General features: G+C 39.2%; 1 protein-coding gene across 1 annotated transcript in view; it reads right to left on the bottom strand.

Moving 5' to 3' along the window:
- OCA2 (OCA2 melanosomal transmembrane protein) overlaps positions 1–15,142 on the bottom strand; it is a 205,040-nt gene that overhangs the window by 153,536 nt on the left and 36,362 nt on the right. Inside the window, exons 3-4 of the mRNA XM_074930224.1 lie at positions 3,066–3,164; positions 2,269–2,460 (exon numbers count right to left, since the gene is read on the bottom strand). Of these exons, the coding sequence (XP_074786325.1) occupies positions 2,269–2,460; positions 3,066–3,164 (291 nt within the window). The remainder of the gene's footprint in view (positions 1–2,268; positions 2,461–3,065; positions 3,165–15,142) is intronic.

Genomic DNA, 15,142 nt, shown 5'->3' with positions numbered 1-15,142 from the left:
GGAGACACATTTTTGAAAAGCATTGTTTTCTAAAAATCCCTTCCTCTTCAGAATTCTCCAAACAGGCAGAAAAAAAAATAGCAGCTAATAAAAATGTTGCCAGTGACAAACTGGTACAAGGGGACTACAATATCCTGTGAAATACAAGCAGTAACAACTTTACGCAGCATAAAAATCTAAAGGAAGAAGGGAAGGAAGGCAGTTAGGTGGCTTCTTCCAGCAATGTCAGGTAGCTCTGTTCTGCTGAAAAACAAGGTGGCAGAGAGGGGGAAGAAGATAATAAAGGCTTGAATAGAGAGGAATGACAACAAAAGCCACCATCAGTACCTCATAACTGATAACTTCTTTTGGTATTGTGTAAATTATGGAAAAAATTTAGTGCCAGCTTAGTCATGCATCCTCTACCTTGCTTGTCTGTTCTTCCTATCTCTACATTACAGTTCTATTCTAGTATTTTTGAGAACTTATTATGTTATGAATTATTAAAGACCAGTCCAGATTGGTTTAGTTTTAATGTACTCGATATTTTGTTTGCACTTTGAAATTATCACTTATAATAATAATAATTCAAATTCTTACTGAAACAGGAATAACTTGATTTTAAGACATAAGAGAAATTTAAAAACATTAATTAAGCCTTTATAAATTCATAACCACTTGTCTGTAAATAACAGAATCTCACGTAAAGGAACTGTCAAGACATAATAAAAAAGCTTTTGGAAAGGGTTAGTTTATTAAAAGTAAAATTGAGAAGGCTGTTTTCCTCCTATCTGTTTGTTTTCATGGCATTTTATATTAGGGAAGTGCTTTTAACAGCTTACAGTTGAGAAGTGATCAGCCTTTGACTCGCCTGTGGTTTGCAATCTGTCTCTTCCTACAGCGCTAAACTGGCACAGCGATGAAAGTACAAACCCTGTGCCAAAACCTGCGCTGATATATGCCTCCGGCACAATACTATTTGACTTCAGTTGGGAATGCATGAAGTATAAATCTATTAAGAATTTCACCTCCTCTTCTAAACCAAATGATTTTTAGTCTGATCTGCATGTGGTGTTAGGCAGTTTAGTTCCATTTATTATCTCAGCAGAGTTATGCTGATTTACAACAGCCAAGGAGTGGGCCCCATATGTACAACCCACACTGTAGCAATGAAAATATTTCACAGGAAGTTCTGCCAGAGAATTACACTACTCCACAGATTACAAACCTACGCTGTACTGGAAACAATGGATTCTACACTCCCGCTGGATGACTTTGTTCCATCAAATACCAGGGAAAGCTACCAAAAGCATGAAGAAAGGCACCTGCCAAACTTCTTCACAGATGCTCATATTGCACTAATTGCAGCCATTTAAATTCTCCTGCTCCATTTGTTCAGCAGCAGTGCAGGAGAGCAGCACTCCACACAATACCATATGCATGGTATGAAAGGCGGAAAACAATTGTGAAGTGATGAGCTAAAACAACATACAGATTGGGAAAAAATGCACAGACACCTCGTCAGAAAGGCACTGTGGATCAACCTGGAGATGCAGATATGCAGTGCTGAGCTCCATGCAAATCTGTGGAGCTATTTGCAGAGGCCAAACCAAACTAGTACAAAGTGTTGAAACTCTGGAAGGGGCAGGCAGGATTAGCATCCAAGATTAAAGGGTTTGCTAGTTAAATCCCAGGCAAAAATATCCCGAGAAAATTTGAACTTAAACTCTTACCACATTAGTATCTTTTAATATATTAACAGATTCAATTTCCTCCATGCCTACATGAGGTAAAAGACTACTTTGAGGTAAAGCATGAAATATATTAATGTACTTAAAAGATAGAAAAATGCTCAGATTTTGCATTGTGTATATGTGAAAAGCTACTACAGAAAGACTGTGTTAGATACATATTTTAAGTATTTCATAAAAGCAACAAAACACTGAAGAATAAATATGTAGAATCAACCATGGAGCTTTTAACAAATTGTTTCAAAGAAATGTTAAAAGCAATATAGGAGCTATTTAATTTTAAATTTAGAATAGGTGCTATGATTGATGCCTGTAAGAAAAAGGGCTTATTGATCATTAGGTAGATGCTGTAATTACTTTCACCGGAGTTTGTTTATAAGCTATCAATGGCAAGATATGGCCTAAATATGGAGTGTTATTTTATTCATTTGCATAAAATAAATAATTTTCTAGACCTCTGTACTTAAAAATCAATCCCTGCAGAAATATCTTTTTTTTAAAAAATGGAAAAGAAATCAATGAATATTTGAATTCAGACCTCATCTTTGATAAATTGAACTTGACATGAAGGTTGTCCAAGATTTCATATTTCTCAGAAGAAGCAGATCTGGACAAACTTGTCATGTCACTTCCCAGTTGAAACCTTTGCTCAAATTCTGCAGAGCTGTTGTCCCATGAATCGTCATCATCTGTTGTAAAATCTGGATTATGAAGAGCCATGCACTGCAACCTGTCACACATTTGCAGAAAACATAAAACAAAACAGTGGTTTATTTCAACAGGTGGCAGATGCAACTGACCTCGCATGTCCTTAGGTACACTTTGAGAGATTTCAGTGGAAAAATTTATAGAAAGAGATTTATTCAGTACAGACCGAGCTCCCCTTGGTGACACAGCTGGGTAGACTAGGGAGCAAGAGAAAAGACTCCATGATGTTTAGGTACACCTGGGAGAACTAGCTCTCTGATGCACCAGACAGGTGCACCTCAGGATTCGGTGTGTAAACCCCCTATAAGGAGCGTTTCTGTAGCTCTGCTGTGTCTTTCAGTGCACCTGATGTAACACCACATGGATGAAATTAGAGCACATGACCTGCAGTTGCCTATTATTAGGGCTCTCTAACCACTCTGATCTCAGACCTTATATCCTTTCCTTTCCCATATACAGCCCCCTCTTTCCACTCAAGGTCCTCCAGAGTAATTCTCTGCTCACAATCTCTGCCATTCACTTTATTTCCCAGCAGGTTTAGTGTCAGGATATTAGAAAGAACCATACACAATTAAACAGAATAGAGCTTAGAAAAAAAATATTTTGAGCAAAATGAAAGTAACTCACCCATTCTCCTCTGAGGAAACCTTCAGTAGTGGTGTCTTCTCTGTAAAGCCAGTGTTTTTTGACCTTGAGCTGAATAATTTAGAAAAATTGAAGTGATATCTTTGGGGGGAAAAAAAAAAAAAAGAACAGTAAGTCTGCAGTACAGTGATTCACTACAGTACTACAGAATATTTTGTTACAAGTGCATTTAACTAGTTAAATATTCTTTAAGAATGGCATTCACCTAAACTAAGGTTTTCATTAAGTTTGAACTAGTTACCTTCTTATAGTCATGAGGGACTCTACTGCATAAAATAAGGGAAATTTATCTTATCCTAAAAGCAGCACCTAAAATAGTCAATTAAATTCCCTCTGCATGACAGAAGAGCAATAGACACCTAACTCACACTCACATGCTTGTATTTTAGACACTTAAATTTACAATGGAACAACTTCACTTTAATATTAGTGAGGCAAAATTCTTAAGGTAAATAATTACATATATTCCTATAAGTTCACATTAATGTACTTCATAAAATATAAAATTATAGCATCATTTCTGTACCATAAACGTCATTTGATACATGGATCACCAGAAATCTACTAATCCCTATAGCAACCTCAGCACCCTTTGTATTAGGGAAGAAAGCTTTATCTGAACTACAAATACTTCATTCCTGCAGCACAATTCCTTCCAAACAGTTTCTGTCAAGTCTTGGTCCTGGTGCTGCAGATAATTAACAGAGAGTAAGCTACTTCTTGCCATATTGCAGCTTAGCATTGTTAAGAAGCCTTTTGCTAAAATACAAATCCTGTGGCTTAGAAATAGCTGAAGAGAATCAAGCACAATCACAGGGGTCTGGCTTTGAGGCAGTCTTCTGGGAGAGATTAAATAATTGAGCCATTTTAGAACACTCTCCAAGACCTGGCTCTTCCAGAGACATTTCCCATCAAAATCACCATTATTCAAACATACTCAGGTTCATTCCATTCAAAACTGCAGCCATCCACCACCAGAAAGTCCAGAAGAAATCTGCTAGACATACAGTAAATATTCAGATCTCATTACTTCCAAAGACACTTAGAGGAAACCTAAAATGTCTTCTGCTATTGCTGGACTGTGAGAAGAAATAAATTATAAAATCATAGACAATTAAGTAAATATACAAAGGTGAGTAGTAATTCAATCGTCTAAATATAAAGTCAGATCAAAAAGAAGGATCACTATTTAACTTTATATCACAATGGAAAACAGTAGAATTTCTTGCAATTTGTAGAGGTATGTGTGAACTCAGACTTTGTAAAAATAAAACCTCCAGTTAATGTTTTAGCTTGCTTGTTTGGTAGTGTTATCATTCAGAAGCCACGTTAGGTGTGGAGCAACTGGATATGATTATTTCAGCCTTGAGTGGTCACAATGCTCATTCAAACTCTGCTGTAAGAACCATATTTGCAGTCTCAACGGAAGAGAATGAATGAGTTATAGAGACTGAATTATCCAGTACCTTGGTTCAAATGTTGGGCAGATTACAATTCAGGTGCTACATTGCACTGACAATTCATCTGTGAAGAGATGATTGCATACTCTGAAGCTATCGAAGTGCTTCCTTTTTTAAAATAGGAGAATATCATTCACACAAAAAATTTAAGTGGAGAAACCCCAGTATTCTGAAGTAAGTGCTATTCTAAGCTTATCGTAGCCTTAGATATAAAAGATTACCTAGAGCTTTTACAAAATGGAATCCATAAGGATAGCAAAAACACTATCAGGACTTTAAATGTGTGCTCACCAAGCATTACTGATATGCTCCCATCTAATCCCAGCATCCCACTACATTTAGAGTTTACATCCAAAGGTGACAACTTTAATAAAAATTCTGATGGTGAACCTTGAACTTTGTTGTCGTTTGAACTCAGCTGGTAGCAAATGGCCACATGGCCAGTTGTTTACTTCCCCCTGCTCCCTGGTGAAATAGGGGATGGACAAAATAAAGAAGAAACTTGTAGGTTAAATAAATAAAAAAAAAATACTAGCAAAACCAGCAGTAATAATAGTAGTCCAAAATGGGTAAAATGCAGTAGTGGCTAACCAAACGGCGACCAGTACCGAGCCCATTCCCAGCAGTGACCCCATCGTACCAGAGAAACTCCACCCACCCAGCTGATCCAGAAACCCAAAACAAAAATAACGTGCATGAGAGAGCACGTGCCCGCTTATTGCTGAGCTTTGATGTCACATGACATGGAATGCTCCAATGATCTATTGGGACTCAGCCCTTCAGCTGTGCTCTCTCTCAGCCCAAGGAAAGTTAACTCTATCCTGGCCAAAACCAGGACAGTCTCCACCCCTTATTCCATACCATTGACGTCATGCTGAGGTTCCACATACATCCTAAGGTATCACCACTCCTTTTCCCAGGTCTCACAGATATCATTCCCCCAGTCTACGGGCCATCCTTCCACAATGTCTACTGAGTTCATTTGGACCATAACTTTGGGTTCCATCTGTCATGGCAGTCTTTAAGACTGGAGTAATGAGTAGGAGTCAGCTCACTCAGTGGAGCAGGAGGCTTTGGATGTGGCAGGAGGATGTTGCAAGGCATCAATTGCGATAACAGGATTATTTGACAGTTTGATTCATTAGCTATTTTCACCCAAAATTGAATCTCCTTGAGGCATGCGTTGGACTTCATCGGATGCATTGCTCTCAGTGTAGTTTTTAGCAACCCATTGTATCAATTTTCCCGGAGGCTGGTGCATGGTAGGGAATGTGATATATCCACTCAACACCACGTTCTTTGGCCCAGGTGTCTGTGAAGTTGTTTCAGAAATGTGTCCCATTATCTGACTCAATTCTTTCTGTTGTGCCATGCCACAATAAGACTTCTTCTCAAGGCCTAAAACTGTGTTCTGGGCAGTGGCATGGGACACGGCAGAAGTTTCCAACCAACCAGTGGCTGCTTCCACCATTGTAAGAACATAGTATTTGCCCTGCTGAGTTTGTGGGAGCGTGATATAATCAATCTGCCAGGTCTCTCCATATTTATATTTTGTCCATTGTTCTCCATACCAAATGGGCTTTGACCGTTTGGCTTGATTGATTGTAACATGTCTCACATTCATGGATTACCTGTGCAATAGCGTCCATGGTTAAGTCCACCCCTCAGTCATAAGCCCATCTATATGTTGCATCTCTTCCCTGATGGCCTGAGGAGTCATGGGCCCAGCGAGCCATGAGTTGTTCACTCTTATGTTGCCAGTCCAGATCTACTTGAGCCAACTTAATCTTAGCAGCATGATCCACCTGTTGGTTGTTCTGATGTTCTTCAGTGGCCTGGCTCTTAGGTATGTGAGCATCTACATGGCATAATTTCACAACAAGACTCTCTACCCGAGCAGAAATATCTTGCCATAATTCAGCAGCCCAGATGAGTTTGCCTCTGTGCTGCCAGTTGCTCCGTTTCACTGCTTTAACCACCCCCACAGCACATTTGCTACCATCCATGAGTCAGTGTAGAGGTAGAGCACGGGGCACTTTTCTCACTCAGTGATATCCAAGGCCAGCTGGATGGCTTTCACCTCTGCGAACTGACTCAATTCACCTTTTCCTTCAGCACCTTCAGTAAGCCATCGTGTGGGGCTCCATACAGCTGCTTTCCACCTTTGATGTTTCCCCACAATGCGACATGACCCATCGGTAAACAGGGCATATCGCTTCTTGTTATCCAGTAGTTTATCATATGGTGTGGCCTCCTGAGCACATTACCTCTTCGTCTGGCGCCATTCCAAAATTTTTGCCTTCTGGCTAATTCATAGTCACTTCCAGTATTCCCAGATGGCTGGGGGTCCCTATTCGAAGCTGTTGTGTGATTGATGTGACCCATTTACTCCACATGGCATCAGTTGCATGGTGTGTAGAGGGGACACTCCCTTTGAACCTCCAGCCCAGCACTGGCAATCGGGGAGCCAGGAGGAGCTCTGCTTCAGTCCCCATCACCTTGGAAGCAGCTCAGACCCATGCTGTTGCTCACAGTCTGTGGGACTTGGGTTAAGACCTTGATTTTGCTGTACTATATGATGTTTATCTATGATGGGGTGCTGTCATTGACTCTGGGGCTATTTACAATTGTTTCGAGGAATTCAGGAATTTCAGATACCTTTGGAATGCTGATATTAACATGGTCATCCTACTGCTAGGAGCTAGTGTGTTCCTGCATGTGGTTCAGGTTTTGTATAGGGTTAAGCAACTATTTAAAAGTATCACTTGAAAACCTACCTACCTCCTAGAAGAGCAAGTATGTAAGTTGGAAGGAAGAACAAGTACAAAATGGGGTTCTTGTAGGAGAAATGCTGCTCCAGTTTCCAGTAATTAAGTGCCCAAACAGAGCAGAAAGGCTGACTTTGCTCATGATCCTATGAGAACTTCTGACTTGTATTCACAAGAAGTGAGTGATCAAAATGAGACTGAAACCCGTGCACACCACACTAACCCATTTGTCGTTAGCGGCTATTATCACCAACATTAGAGGGGCTCTGCTTCCAGTCAGGCGGAGGACAGGGGCAATAGAGTTTATTAGCCTGTGTGGATTTGACGGCCTGGCACATCTGACCCCCAGCAGTATAAGTCTTCGGTGGACACTGGTGCGCAATGCACCCTAATGCCATCAAATTTTAAAGGGGCAGAACCCATTTGTATTTCAGGAGTGACAGGGGGGTCTCAACAGTTGACTGTATTGGAAGCCGAGGTGAGCCTAAGTGGATAAAAGTATGTTGTCACCTGGGTCATTCCAGAGAGGCACAGCTCACTGCAACATGCTGGGGCCTAGCCCATGCTTACCAAGTGCTATTAAACACTGTTCAGCACCCTCGAGAGGAAGAAAAGGGCTCTGGATCTATTAACAAAGTAACAGAGAGTGCAACCACTCCAAAGTCCACAACAGAAACTGCAGCCACTGCAACTCCCACCCCAGGAGCTGCAGCTGAACCAGAGGACCAACCCATGACAAACTTGTACATTCAGAAATTTAACTCACACAAAGACCAATTAGTTGTTTCTTCTTTTACACAAAATGATGCCACTTGTTTCACAAAAAAGGCTCCAAATAATATATACTCTATCCTGCTCTAATCTAACCTCATATTGCACACACCACTAACCTTTACACACTTACTTTTCTTTTATTCCGTCTAGGACGTGCAAAATCTGAGATTAGTAACCGGTAAACTTTCTACAAAAGCTTCCGTTTTCTTCTAATTGTTAGAAGTTGATACCAACACTGCTTTGTGTTACATAACCATATCTACTGACAATCCCCCCAATTCAGCAGGTCTTCACCACTGCTGTTAAGTGACTGACCAGTATGAACAGTCCTGAAGGGAAATGCAACCACAGCAATGGCAACCAGAAAGAGAGAATGAAAGTTTGGTAGAAGGTTGTTTAAATGTCAGAACCTGAGGTGAAGGATCCAGAAGGCTAGTTAAAGACATCATCTTTACCTTCTTTTTGCACATTTGTCATCCCTGCTTGCTTCTGTAGGTCTTGCCACTTTTAAATAGAACTGTAGAGCTTCACAGATTGCAAAGAATGGCCAATACAGTAAAAATGGAAAAGGTGTTCACATAAAGTGAAAACAATTACTACATGACAGCATCAATTTACAGAGAGTAAAAACACATGGACAAGAAGAAGCAGCAGGAAACAGGCAGGCTTGACAAAACAAAAATAATTAGAGAAAAAGCAGAAGAGCCTCAACTCCCCTGTGATGTGATTACTCTAATTAGAGAATGAGAGTAATATAAACAATAAAGCTAATTAGGGCATAAAAGAATCTTGAAGGCTGAAAGCTCTAGAAAGAAAAGTTGAAAAAACAAAAAAATAGCATGGATTATAAAAAAGAAGGTCATTCCTGAACAGAGAACCTAATGTAAGCATGTCTCTGCCTCTCATACTTCCTCAAAGACACTGTTGGTTCAATTTGGTCATGCATTTCATGAAAAGATCATCTGCAATCAAAACCTAGGAAGGCCCAAAGACTCTGCTATTAGAGGTGCAAGTCTGCAGTGCTCAAAAACCCTCTTAGTGTCCTCAGTGCTCCTTCTTGGTGTTCCTCAGCCCTGCAAGTGGCTGGCAATTGTGACACTGTGTAAAGAAGGGGAAGAAATTTGTATGACGCATTTCAAAACCTAGGATCAGTTTACATCTTGAATGTTTCTTCACAATCAAAAGAGCTAGAAACTTTGATTACACTTACATGCTAGAATGAAGTGCCATCTATCTCTACTGAGGAATTAAGCAACATTACCAAGAACCTAATCACCAGATCAGCTCATTAGCCCACTGGGAATGAACTCATTCATAGGATGAGAAGACTGTTCTGGATTTATACTGTAATAGATACAGGTGAGGAGCTGGTAAGCTGGACATCAGTTGTGTCCACTGTTCTCTCATGGTTCAGATGCAAAAATCATTAGCATCTTATACATCAATTATGAGAACAGACATGAAATAATTTCATTTACAAACGTATATATGTAGATATGCACATAGATCTTCACACAAAAATCTAACATTCTCATTTCTCTTTCATTCAAAAGTGAAGGGAGAAAAATAAAACTAAAAGCTATGTAAAAAAGTATTTAACAAGTACTTCTTCAAAGACTTATAAAGCATCATTGACACAGAAAGATCCATTTAGAACTGACATCCGAAAGACAAGAGCATATCCTGCCTCCTGTACAACTGCTACTGGGGCCACATTCATTCTCATATTTGCTATAGCTGGGCATGGGTTTTTTTAATTAAGAGAAATCTTTCAAACAGAAGATTGTGTTCTTAACCACTTGGCTACCACTGTGACAGTCATATATACAGATTTTGGCTCTCTCTGCAGGAGTATAGGTTTGTTCCAAACAATCATGTTTTCTGAGCTGGTTACTTGCAGTCAAAGTCATACTTACCCATCACTAATCTTTCAAGTAATTACAATTTCTGACTGTCTCCATAGTAACCCAGAAGAGGAATCAGCATTGTTGAAGGGCTGTCCACACCCCAGATGATACAGCAGGTTCTGTGAAGTCATGGAGATATCCACAGATGAAGCTTCAGTTGCCTGACAGCAGCTGGAGAAGAATCTCATGCACAGCATTAAAAAATGTGAGGGTCCAAATACAAGTCACAGGCTTGCAGAAGCCCCCACAACCTGTGGCTGTGCCACTGCTCCCACAGATGAGCAAGGTTCACAGTCTTTTGGTAGCAATTTGTACTTCTCTACAGCTGTACAGCTTCAATCTCCTACGCTCATTTGATCAGTTTAAGGAGAAGCAGTCTCCTTCTGCACTCCTGGACACATAGAGAGGTACAGGGAGAGCAGGAGAGGAAAGGAAGAAATCTCAGAAACTCCAGTTGCTCCAGCTGATGGACTGATGACTTCCTTGTGCTGCAGGTTCCACCTAGACCACACCTCTGTTTCCCATTACCTGCAGGTGGTAGCTTCCAAAGTCTTCAGGGGATTTGGGATGAAGTTCAACAAGAGAACTTGATTCCTGCTGTTGAAGACCATACCTGCCCCCTGACCACATCTTCAGACATTTCCTAATGTGTTAACACATGCCAATTTAAACAAAAGAAAGACTTTGTGGTAGGAACTGTTGTTCAGCAATAAGTAACCTTTCAATTCCAAATACACTACAGCAGAGGACACCAAAAGAAGTAAACATCCTACAAGAATCTGAGAAAGGAAAAGACCATCCTTATCCTAGTTAGCTGGCCTACACTTAAAATAATCACTAGGTTTGGCTAGAACTTATTGTTTAGCCTTGTATTGAAAAGATTAATCATGCCACACAATACATTAAGCTTTCATTTTCTATAATAAAAAACATACATTTTAAACATCAGCTAATATAATGCTTCATCTGCTATATGCTACATCGTGCACACAACTATCAGTAAAAGAGCTATTTCTACGACAACAGAAAGCAATAATTCTCACTTCTTTGGAAAGGATTTGGTCAGAATTGTAGAGGTGAATATGGAAGCATATGTATTATGCCAGAACATCAACAGTTTGGAAAATAACTTATTGGAATTTTCACTATATAAAAAATTAACAGGAGAATCCCTTAAAAAAAAAAAAAAAAAAAGTCAGTATGCTTCTCTGAATTAGTAATCACTAAAACCATTGTAAGTGTGAAACTGCCTCTTAAACAAAAGTTCAGGAATACTACCAAGCCAAGAGCAAATTGCAAATTTAAGAAAAGTTTCCTAGAAAAGGCCAGAGTAAGAATATGAGAGATAATTAATCATGCAGGACACTAGTAACAACAGTAAGACTTTAATTTATCATTTCTAGATTCCTATAGGTTAAAGCCTAATTTCAGAAGCATCATCTTCCCTGGAGAACATTTATTCAAATCATACATCTTCCCTGAATAGAAGATCATATATATTGAACTAACTACTCTTATCATAACTGTAAACAAACACAATGCAGAAATAAATTGAAAAAGAGAGGTTTTTACAAAAATTTTTTTAAAACCCAAAACGCTACACCAGTTTTTGACCACACTTGAAACACATTCTTCCACCAGATTTAGTATTTGTCAGTTTCTGATAAAGTCCACTTTTGGACAACCGTTACATGGTACAAACTGTGTTAACCAACATCATAGCATTCAACTTTTAAACATTAACTGTGTACTAAGCAGCTGTATACATACACCCATCAGCATTATAATATATATGTACCCACACAGAGAAGCAACCCTCTGTTCATGTTTTTGTAGTAGCATGTCACTGGGGAACTGTTATGACTACCCATCGCAAATGAAGTATGGTCAAATGATACACTAAAAATTAAGGGGCAGATCAAAGACTCCACAGCTCACATCACTAAATAGGCTTCAGACATATTCTGATGACTGCTTTATGTAGCTTCAACTAAATCAGCAAATAACCTCTAGCCCCTTTAAAAGCATGCACCATTAAGATGTCAGAAAAATTTAACAATGAAAGCATTACTTAATACAGACTCATTTTCTCTTTGACTTTCCTAATTTTCTATTAGACAGGACTGTACAGGATTCCCTAGAGGACTGTAGTGCTGGCACCACCTGACAGCAAGACACTGCGAAAGGCACAGCCAGCTGGTGGGTCTTATACTGAGAAGTGTCTGCCATGCCAAGACCCCAGGCAAATAAAGAACATGCTTAAGAAAGATGTAGTGAAATGTGTGCCAAGTTTTCCAACCTGGAAATGGTTCCTTATATAGGGCACACACAATATGCTTGCTTCATTCACTTCTGCTGGATTTGAAGAGTGAACATGTCATGCAAGAGCATGTGGTAATGGTCTCTCCTCCTTAATTTGTGCTGCTATTTTAAGAAGTAGAGCAATTTTAAATTCAGAAATAGCTTGGAAAATAGAGTGGTTCCTGTATTTCTTGTAGGATTATTGTACTTCCCTGTAAAATTTTATTTGCAGGACTTGGTAGCTTCTATTCCTCAAGTCTTTCCCTGCCTCTGTCAGGGGAAGTTGCCATCAAGAAGACATCAGGGTGTGGTTAATAGACCATGAAGATAAAAGTACTTAATCCTTAAACGGTCCTGAAGCTCCTCTGACTACCTGAGAGAACGAAGATGTTTTCCACACATTTTCCACTCCCATGTCAGGGCACAACAAGGTCCAGCTGCCCTGTGGAAAGAAGCCAGGAGCCAAGGGTGTCCATGAGCCTGGCAGGGCCATGAGCTCCCCAAGCAGGTCCTGTCCCACAGCACCCAGCAAGGGAGCAGGGACAGAACAGGAATGGGGACCTGCACCAGCCTAGATCTTTGTGACTATCCAGGGGGGCCACAGTGATGGGGCAGGTCCAAAAAGCTACCCTTTGAAGGACTGAGAAGTTGCACTGAAAAGGCATAGCTGCTGTTTCCTCCTCTCCGTTTTCTGTTTCAGCAAAGAAAATTGGAAAGCTACAGTAGAGAGCATGAAAAAACCGCACACAGTCTGAAGGAGAAAATACATTTCTGGAGCAGGTGCTGCCAAAACAGTTTAGCTGTTGGCGACTGCCAGCAAGCTGAAAATTTGAAATAGACAGCAGTAGCTGGTATTGGTAGTGGTCCAAATTCCAAACCCCCAGTTTCTCTATGGATTACACAGATAACCTGTTAAGAGGTATTATTCTCAAATGCTGTGGTGCACACTGAAAAATGAATCTGCTATAGGGAAGCAATTTATCAGCAACACTTTCAGCATGACTGCACTTGTAATATTTCAGCATATTCTGCAAGCTTGGCTTTTAAATGCCAGCATTTCTCTTTGGCATTCATGATGGGCTTTTAGCTTAACCAGCTCTGATGCTAACTGAATTTATGACAAATAAAGGGGAGTCCACAATTATTTTTATTTTTTTTTTTAGTCTATGAGACAATTCCAAGAATCTCAAAAGTTAAGGAAGTGGTCACAACTTAATGGTTTAATTTTATATTTGACCAAACTCTCTTAAAGATGTAATATGAGGCACTTGGATGATAGAAACATGAACAGGATAGGTCTGAGAAACAACAGGATGATGTGACCATCTCTAGAGAGGTTATTTTTCAAGCACTGTAGCGGTATAATGTTGTAGTCTCAAAGTTTGTGGAACATATGTTGAAGTATGAAGATTCACTTCCAGACTAGTTGAATTTAAGGATGATACAAGAAAAGGAAGCACTATTAAAAGAAGACCATTGACCACTTCCCAGATGAGGGAACACTTTCCTACACAATGGTGAGATGGGATTATTCTGACACAATTTTCCTTAATCCAAGCGATGTACTGACAAGCTGTCACATGTAATTATGTTTCTGGCCTTGCATAGTCTTATAATATACTCTTATGCCAGCCACCCCAGTTTTGGTGATTGAAAAGAGTAATTAGTGAGCTATACTTAAAGATGAAGTCATTAAGAAGTTATTTTTCTTCTTTTTTAAACACTTATTTAAAAAACTATAGTTCCATGTGTTTCATTCCAAGAATTTGGAAGTAACTATTCATACCTGCAACTTTTAGAGAAAAAATGTAACTAAAACACTAAAATCAAAATGTATCCATTGTTTAGAGTTTATAAAAAAAGCCAGACAGATGTACAAAAAAAGCTCATTAACATGAAAAAATGTGACTGATTTCTGTGCCTGGAGATGTGATAGAGAGAGGAGGTAAGGGCAAGCAGCAGGCCACCACACAGCTTAAAAAATTCAAGTTGTCCTCAAATTAAGATGTGTTTTAAAAAAACACATATGATTGATCCCAACTATTGTAAGTTTGCTGGGACTTGCATTTTGTCCTTTGGACACAATGAAATGAAACAAGTTCAAGAACCCTCATATATGGTAATAGTTGGGCTTCATAAGGTATTACAGTATAATTAGGACAACATATATGGCCTTTATGTAGATCCTGATCTCAGTGGACTGGACCCAGCAAAAATGCTAAAATATGCTCCAAAGCAATAAAATTTTAAGATCAATAATTTGTAGGGGGAGTTATAGATATCATATATTGAGATAACACTATTCAGTTGATAAAATGGATACTTTTCCACTATAATGGAAGTCTGCCATTACTTTTTTTTTTCCATTATTTTAATTATAAGGGAGGTACTAAAAATTTCTTCTCATGTTCTGGTTGAGCATAAGACACTGAGGTTATTCATATAACTTTTAACATCTGAAAGTCTGGTCTAGGGTAGTTATAGTCACTGGCAAGAGAGAGACCTCTTCAAATCAGTTTCATCTTCCTTGTCTCCCATGCTGACTGTACAAGGAATGTGGAGAATTAACTTTCAGATGACAGAAGGACTTCTTCACTAAGTTATGTATAAGTCTCACACAAATATCTATATTAGTGTACCAAAAAGTACTTTTTTCGTGTACTTTTTATTTGTTCTTAGATGAAATCTCTTTTTTGTACAAAAGACTTTTTACCAAAAAAGTTATTCAATGTTTATTAGGAATACAAAGAACTATCAACATGTCCTTCCAAACATGATTTCTTCATAACTTCCTAACAGGTAACTTCCACATCACTAGTCATTGCATTTTACCTCGTTATATCAGAGAC

The sequence above is a fragment of the Athene noctua genome, chromosome 1 (genome assembly GCF_965140245.1).
Source record: "Athene noctua chromosome 1, bAthNoc1.hap1.1, whole genome shotgun sequence".
NCBI lineage: Eukaryota > Metazoa > Chordata > Aves > Strigiformes > Strigidae > Athene > Athene noctua.
Note: the sequence above shows the minus strand (reverse complement) of the source record. Positions and strands in the feature narration are given on the sequence as shown.